The 8,508-nt window shown below is 40.0% G+C and overlaps 1 protein-coding gene across 1 annotated transcript in view; it reads left to right on the top strand.

Annotated features, from left to right (window-relative positions):
• Positions 1-6,763, top strand: part of LOC106810925 (borealin-like) — a 12,155-nt gene extending 5,392 nt beyond the window's left edge. Inside the window, exons 2-9 of the mRNA XM_014814409.1 lie at positions 383-562; positions 751-845; positions 1,114-1,147; positions 1,941-2,025; positions 2,173-2,319; positions 2,600-2,695; positions 2,999-3,137; positions 6,301-6,763. Of these exons, the coding sequence (XP_014669895.1) occupies positions 424-562; positions 751-845; positions 1,114-1,147; positions 1,941-2,025; positions 2,173-2,319; positions 2,600-2,695; positions 2,999-3,137; positions 6,301-6,429 (864 nt within the window). The 5' untranslated portion in view covers positions 383-423 and the 3' untranslated portion in view covers positions 6,430-6,763. The remainder of the gene's footprint in view (positions 1-382; positions 563-750; positions 846-1,113; positions 1,148-1,940; positions 2,026-2,172; positions 2,320-2,599; positions 2,696-2,998; positions 3,138-6,300) is intronic.
• Positions 6,764-8,508: the final 1,745 nt, after the last annotated feature.

Below are 8,508 nucleotides of genomic sequence, written 5' to 3'. Positions count from 1 at the left end.
GCTGGACCTAGCCATGTCCGTGATCGTGCAGAATTCGGGCCACCAGATTTCATTTTCGGGCCACCAAAAATTGAAAATCAATGATTTTGGTGGCTCGATCGGGCCACTGAAAAAAAAAGTTAGTGTCGAGCCTTGCTATAGCCATAGGGCTATATAGTACTAAACGTAAAACACTACCCAAATAAAATTGACCAGGTTCTCTTCTCTTAGAACACGAGCAGCTCATCGTATACTATAGCTCTAGGACTATAGCCCGCGTACAGTTGCCGCAGGGTACTGTACGCGGGCTGTACAGGCAACTGTACGCGGGCTATCGTACTAGAGCTACTAGTACTAATCGTACAGTTTTTTATACAATATTTTAACATTTATATTATTATAGGCCGGAGTCCATAATTATACACTGGATTAGTGATAATCATAATGCCACGAAAGAGGAGAATGGGAGTGAAAAGGGCACAATCAAAGCCAAAGTTGCCAGAGGGCGATGAAGGCCAGAATCTAAGTGTTGAAGAGCGTACGGAGAAGCTCCAGCTGTTCCTTCATGATTACGATGTCAGATGTAAGAGACTAGGTTTTATTATTTAAGTACTACCATGCAGTTTGAACGTTTTTTTGTAACCTGAACGCATTGGAAAATTCCTCAAAGTACATCAAATGGACATTAGTATATATATTTGGTGCTATCTCAGTATCTGTTTAAAATTACAGCTGTATAATCTAAAATTGAAAATTACTGTAATTTTTCAGTGGAGAGGATAATAAAAGAGATGGAAGCGGAGTGTGCTCGTCTATTAAAGCACACTGAAACCCTTGGCAAACTGCAGATATTTAAATTGCCAAAGGTATGTATGTGTACGATGTAAATAATGCAGAACACTAATTAGTCTAGAATTTGAGATTATATTAATATGATATCTATTGCATAACGAATAGTCATTAGTGTATGCATATATATGTCTGTTATCGGCTCATTGACTTTTATATAACCTCAAAGCTATTGTTGGCGCTGTATATATATATATATATATATATATATTTTATATCTTTGATATATTATATATTATTTTGTCAAGTGTAATTAATAATACTATATTTTGTTTTCTTTTATAGCATATACGTGCCATGACACGATTAAAGTTCCTTGGTGAGAATATATACTGGTACAAGTAGCATCTGCATTCTCTATTCTCAATCTGGTGTGTTAAATATGTGTGACCATGTCCCCGAGTTATTTCCCTCCATCAACCATGTGAGATATAGCGGCAATATAAAGAAGCTTACGGTGGTCAAGAAGTATCAGATTTAATTTCTTATGGATAAATAGAATGCAGTAACATTTATTATTATGATTATAACACTCATTTTTTTGGTTAATAAACCCATAATTTAGTAAAGTAGTCTTTCAGCTGTTAGAAACTACCTTTTTAAAATTTTCCATTATATCTCAGGGGTAGAAATTAACTTTTGAACACGGGAGTCCAACCCTCCCCTCAAAAAGAGTTTTTTTTTCTTTTTTTGCATATTTTTAAGATTCATGCGGTTGCACGTCTGCTAAAATTTTCTTTGGACATTAGCTGAAAAAATACGGTAATTCCACAAGGCCGTGCTCTGTAACGAACTAGTTAGCTAGTATGGCAGAATTTTCAGGGAGTCACACGGATTCCTGCATATGTCAAATCAGGGAGTCCGACAGTAGACAGTAAATCAGGGAGTATTTGACTCCGGACTCCCGTTAATTTCGCACCCTGTATCTCATATACATACTATGTTTTAATTAGTTTTGATATACTTGAAACTATAGTATTATGGTTTATATGAATGCTAACTGTAAGTTAAACTTTGTTGTGTGAACGTGGGCATAATAAAATAGCAAGTAAATTAAAGCATTACGTATATTAAGTATTTAAGTGTACTCCTGATAAAATTATATTTAACAGAGATGGGCGGTACAGTCGAGGCAGTGCAGGCACAATATATTGATGCTGAGGTCGAGGGTCCAGAGACCAATGCTGAGATGACATTGTAAGTTGAATGAAATATAAGTTTATTCCTCACTGTAAGTGTAATGGTCTACTCTCACTATCACTTGGTAGCCTTGTTGTTTCTTGTTAAATCTGACTATCTCTTGTGGATCCCATTATTGCTTGTATATGTATATGTTTTCTGCAGAGATAAAATACAGGAAGATTGTGAAGTAGAACAGAAACGACCCACTCGTACTAGCAAGAAGAAGGCAAGATCCACTAAGAAGAACACCAATAAGGAAAATGATATTATGCCCCCACCTACTGCTGCTACTGCGCAGAGACCCAGAAGGTATACCAGGGGAAATGAAAATCTATGTGACACATTTTACATTTAAGGATATTGCTTCTAGTTAATTTAGTTTCAAGAATTTTTAGGTATAGTAGTATATAAGTAAGTATATGAGTCACCCTGTTTATGTGCAACCATGAGTGAATTGAAGTGCAATGAAATTTCTCATAATTGCACAGAGAAAATGTAATATTTGGAAATTAAAGATTCCACTTCTGGATTCGCATTTTGTCACGTTCAGCATTCATCATGTCTTTCTCGGGATACATGTTTTTTTTAGAAATATAAGAAATAAGTTCCAAACACCACTACACAACTCTCAAGCAAGCGTTAGAAACTGGAACACACCTCTTATAACACCAAAGTTTGATCCAAGGTTTGTATGTTCAGAGAATCTGAATATGTTGTCCACAAATACAGAGAAAGAGAAAAGCACATTGCCATTATTATCTAGTGTTTATTTAATATAAATTTTATACCTAGTATGCAAACATTAGTATCATAAATGACTTGAATCCAAGATATGCATATATATGTATTACTGCAAAACCGTTTATTCTGTACAGTTGATCTATTCTAAAACAGTAGTTACTAGTAGGTAATCAAATTACCAATTGTTGTATACGGCTTCTTGTGATTCTTTTGTGATAGCTGAATATCTTCTTGCTTGTAAATAAAGGTTGCCTAAAACACCGGCGCTTAGGAGACCGAGGCAAGGAGAGATGCTGGTGTCTATGTCGGGGAGTCCCGTGGCCAGCACAAATCCCGACACGTTTACTAAGCCAGAAGTCTACATACCACTTCATGGACGAGCCGAGGTACATATCATTCCGATCAACTATGACAGATGCAGGGCATGAAATTCAGATTTTTTTGCACCGGCCCAGAGGACTGGCAACAGCACTTTTTTATCTACTGGTCTACCGATCGACTGGCATGCTCCAAAATAGGACATTCAAACCACTCCCATATGAGTAACAACTGTATGCAATTTGAAACATGTGGGTCAAACGATTCTTGAGTTATCGTTGACCGTAGGCAGACACTGAAATGCATAGTGAAATTGCCAAAATCTACCTAATTTGCATCATTTAAAAAAAACATCAAAACCTGTATGATATGTTTTGGGGCCAGTCCTCATTCATTCACATACCAGAAATGAGCAAAAGCCGTTGAACCTGAACTGACTTGTGGCTATTTCCATATTTGCCAAAAAGTGGACGTGGCTCGAAAGTAGGTCGACTGACCTGCTCCAAAATAGGACGATCAAACCTCTCCCATAGGAGTAACAACTATATGCAATTTGAAACATGTGGGTCGAACGGTTCTTGAGTTATCGTTGACCATAGCCAAATGTTGACGGACGGATAGACGGACGACACACCATGGCAATAGCTCATCTTGACGATGTCAAGGCGAGCTAAAAATGTAGGTAGGCCCTACTCGCTAACACGGCTGAAACCACAGGCTCGGTTTTCCCAATGTTGCTGGCCCTCCAAATAATTTGCTGGCATATGCCGGTGAGCCGGTGCTAATTTCGCGCCCTGCAGATGAAATGACTAGGTTACTGTGTATGTAACCCAGTGTTGCACGTTACACATCACATCACATATTTTATAAGTACATCACACCTAAAACCAGTGTTGAGCCCTATAGGTACTTATAAGTGTCATATATGATTTGTACCATGCTAATAAATAATTTGGTGTACCAGAATTTTTTTTGCAAGAGTGCTTCGTTAAACAATACTACCTTGACTGCTGGTAAAATCAGTTAAGATTTCCTTGGCTGTTCTGGTGCAATCAATCAAGATTTCTGTTGCACAAAAAAGTTATCAGTAGGTGAAAGGCTTTGCAGAAGTTTAACAATCTTAGTGGATATATAATTAGATTACATGCGGAATTGACCAACTGTAGAATTGTAGTGATTTTAAATATCACTGGGTTTACTCACCCTTCACAGACCATGATAGCTAGACTGATGATTGATTCTACACCATATGTGAGAACAAACGCCAGTATGATCAGGCCAATTGTGACAGTAGCTTTATTCTGCTGTGTGGCATTTGTCAACTGCTGCTCATTATCTGACCAAGCCTGAGGCTAAGTAGTTGCACCGATCTGTCTGAACTGTAAAGTGGCTATTCGCCAAAGCCGCCAGTACAGAAACAGCACAGCTATGCGAGGGTTAACGGCATATGACAACGAAAACAACTAAATTATAGGCATCACCTTGCAGCTCGGGCAAACATGGTTTCTGTTGAAGCATCATCAGTGCTGTGTCAATCCCTGCTGTAATCCACAATGCAATAATGGCACCGGTTACAACTGAAAACTCGGTCAGTTACTATAAACGTGTGTAGTGCAGAAGGTGCATTATGGCCACATACTTCTCTGTTGCAACAGCAAGCAAGTGCACAAAGCTGCACGTAGGCAGATATAGGACTGCAAAGGTTAACATGAATTTCTACCAGATTGGGCAGAGGTGATCTATGTTTCTAAGCTCTATGCTCTTCGTACTCCATATGTTATTAGTTTTCCGTGAGCTGTTGTCGTTCCATGTGCTTTTATCATGCCATGTATTGTTGTTTTTCCATGTGCTGTTTCCATTCTTTAAATTGTTCCCATTCCATAAGCTGTTCTGATTCCAAGTGCTAATTGTCATTCCATGTGTTTTTCACACGCAATGTCATGTAGATTTCCAATGCTCTAAGCAGCTCTATAGATATTCCATATAGCATAATCACTGATGGCCATGTAAGCCAGTACGTAGTTTCCATGAGTTTGCAGAGCTGGGAATCTGCAGACAGACGTTATAACAAGTAGTTGTCGAAAACAATAACTATACTGATGGTGGCAGTTATTGTAACAAGGGGTATGTGCCAAAATAGCCACTGCAGCTAGAATTGTCACTAAAACTCATTGGTGGCTTGCCATGTTGAATTGACAAAACTGCTAGTAGAGTTATCATGGTGTGAGGTAACTTGGGACTGAACTGGTTGTTGATCCTATTTACAGCAGAGAACGATAAAAAAACCAACCCACAATGAATAAGAGACACCGTATACCGAAGATTTGCAACAAATACCTCGTATACAGTTATGTGTCCTTCAACACTCATAGATGTAGCCTGCAATGCGCACAGAAAAATGCCTTCTGGCTACTGGCATGTTTGAAACTTAGTGTTATGGAGTATGTCACCTCGTCATGCTCATCAGAATTGTTAGCTACTCGTGGTTACATGCTATGTGTTTTTTTCAACTATTTAATGTATACAAGGGATCACCGGTTTGTATGCGTGCGCAGTACACACACCGTTCCAGTAAGAGCATTTGTGTGACAAGAAAAGGTTATTGTGCTGTAATGTTATGTTATGTTGTTATGTTACAGTCAGGGGTTAATAATGACAAATATTTTTCATTGTCATGAAGTTGTTTGACAAAAATTATCATTTTTGTTTCATTAACAAAAATTCGTCATTATCAACCCCTGACACAGTGTATATGTACATTCTACAGAGCACTTTAGTAAAACATGACAGCTTCTAGAATCTAGAGCATTTCCCGTAAAAAAACGTTGTTGGTGTTACTAGTTCCATGTGGTTTGACCGTTACAAATTATATTCCAAATCTATTAACACGCCAAAAAACGTCATTAATGGCAGAATCGGTCATTCCATATTCACCGTATCCATATTGAACCGTATATTGAACATTATGAAACCGTTTCCATGTTGTTATACAACCATGCTCATAAAGGGCTAGTAAATGCTTTGGTAAATGTGTGGTAGTAGTGTGCTACTACGTTGTACCTTCAAAATGGCAATCACCATTTTTGGCCATAACGATATTAGAAGAATACTGATAGCATGAGTGATAAATATAACATGGGAGAACTTAATTGAGGCCAGCCGTACATGGAAATGAGCAAATCATCTTATTCGGGAGGTTGAGGAATGAACCGGAGTCCCTCTGCTTTGTAGGTTCTGCAGTTGACGTCTGACATGGAAGTGAACACAGAGAACATGCCTGCAATCGACGATGATACTCGCAACCACATCGTCATGTTGCAAGACAAGATAAAGCAGCTGCTGCAGCTGCCAAACCCATAGCTTCAACTGCCGTCCACGTAGATGTTGTTACTCACGACGTATTTGAAGTTGACAAACACGTATGAAGCTTCTAACCACATAGGTGCTGCTTCCAGCCGTAAACCATGTAGATGTATCTGTCAGCCACATAGATGCAGCTGTTAACCATGTAGATGCAGCTGTCAACTATGTAGATGCAGCTGTCAACCATGTAGATGCAGCTGTCAGCCACATAGATGCAGCTGTCAACCATATAGATGCAGCTGTCAACCACATAGATGCAGCTGCTAACCACATAGATGCAGATGATGTAGATGCAGCTGTCAACCATGTAGATGTATCTGTCAGCCACATGGATGCAGCTTTAATAAATAATATAATATTAATATAGGGCCTATAATACAATATAATCGGTCTCGTAATACAAAGTGATTAGCAAGACCGTTTCTTGGAGCTACTCGAGCACTGCGGCACTAGCTCTAGTACTATAGCCCGCTTTCATTAACTCCTGCGGCACCGCGCAACAGGCAAAACCACTGGCAGCAAGAACAAGCCCGCACGTACATCACACACGCGGCCATTGACTATAATATAACAACATTGTTATATTATAGTCAATGGCCGCGTGTGTGCTGTACGTGCGGGCTTGTTCTTGCTGCTAGTGGGCAAAACAGGCAACAGGCAACGCGTAACAGGCAACCGCCTGCGGCAGTTAATGAACGCGGGCTAGCTATGCGGCACTAGGTCTAGTAACTATAGTCTATAGCTCTGACATACTAATAGCCATAGGGTCTATGTCCCCCAGGGTACTGCCGGAACGTACCCTGGTAACTATCTGTTATGGTTAGGAGTAGGCGTAGGCGAGGTACGGTCTGGCATATTAGATAGTACCAGCAGAGTATATAAATCACGTTGATTTATATGCTCTGGTACCAGGGTACGTACCCTGGGGGACATAGACACAGGCACTTGGGACAGAGTCAGTAAAAACTGAAAATAATATGAACGCACATTCACAAATACGCCCTACTACCGTACCTCTCAATTACAGTCCCACTGTTGCGTCACTGTATATCAACTTTCCTTCATAAAAACCTATGTAAAAACTAACGCCGGACGCTCCCGCACTCGCCGCTGCGAGTGTGCTGTGTCGCCATGATAATATATATTAATATTTTTAATTCAGTTTTTACTGACTCTGTTCCAAGTGCCTGTGGACATAGACCCTCTCAGCATAACTATAGCCCGCGTACAGTTACTAGATAATATACAATAATGTAACCCAACACAAGAGTAGGGGGGTTGGGTTACATAGTACACCCCCTACTCTTGTGTTGGGTTACATTCAGGGGTCGAAATTAGATTTTTATTATGGTATCTATTCGGGATACCAGGTATTGAAATCTGGTATCCCCCCAAAAGATCTGGTATCCCGGATTTTTTTGGATAGTAATTTCAACAATGTTGGTATCCAAAATCTTGAAATATGCAATAATAGCATTTGAAAATTATTAATATGTAATGTAATTATTATATAAAAATCTCGCTCCCGCGTCTAATCATTAGTGGGCTGAGTGCATTCGCGAGCATTTCATTTTAACATAGATATATACACATACGCCTCCACAGTACACTGCAGACGTATTGTCTAGACGCATTGTCTGGTTCGCTTGATACAATCATGATACAATGTATACACACTCGCTTACTATATCCCGTTTGTCTCGCAATGGGTGGTCCAAAAGATAATAGAAGAACACGACGTTTCGTGCGCTACTGCGACACTTCGTCAGGTGATGCGGCGACGTTGCGCGTGAGGTTATATATATCCCCCGGTTGGATTGAGCGGTACAACTGCTGGACAGGCGCTGCTGTGATTGGCGGTCTGACGCATGATGTTTCTTGCGCCGTGCCCGGCCGGCTGGCGCCTGCAAGTTCCCGCGTCGAAATCGTCTGGCTAGCGTTGGCTGTAATCTCACCTGTTGTGGGTCTGCCGTCGTTTGCTATCGTAACGTGTGATTCATGGCGGCGTATCGTTGACATCCAGAAATTGGATTACGGTGGAAAAAATTGGATTGGAAGAAATTGGATTACGGTGGA

Source organism: Priapulus caudatus, unplaced genomic scaffold, assembly GCF_000485595.1.
Source record: "Priapulus caudatus unplaced genomic scaffold, Priapulus_caudatus-5.0.1 Scaffold487, whole genome shotgun sequence".
NCBI lineage: Eukaryota > Metazoa > Priapulida > Priapulimorpha > Priapulimorphida > Priapulidae > Priapulus > Priapulus caudatus.
Note: the sequence above shows the minus strand (reverse complement) of the source record. Positions and strands in the feature narration are given on the sequence as shown.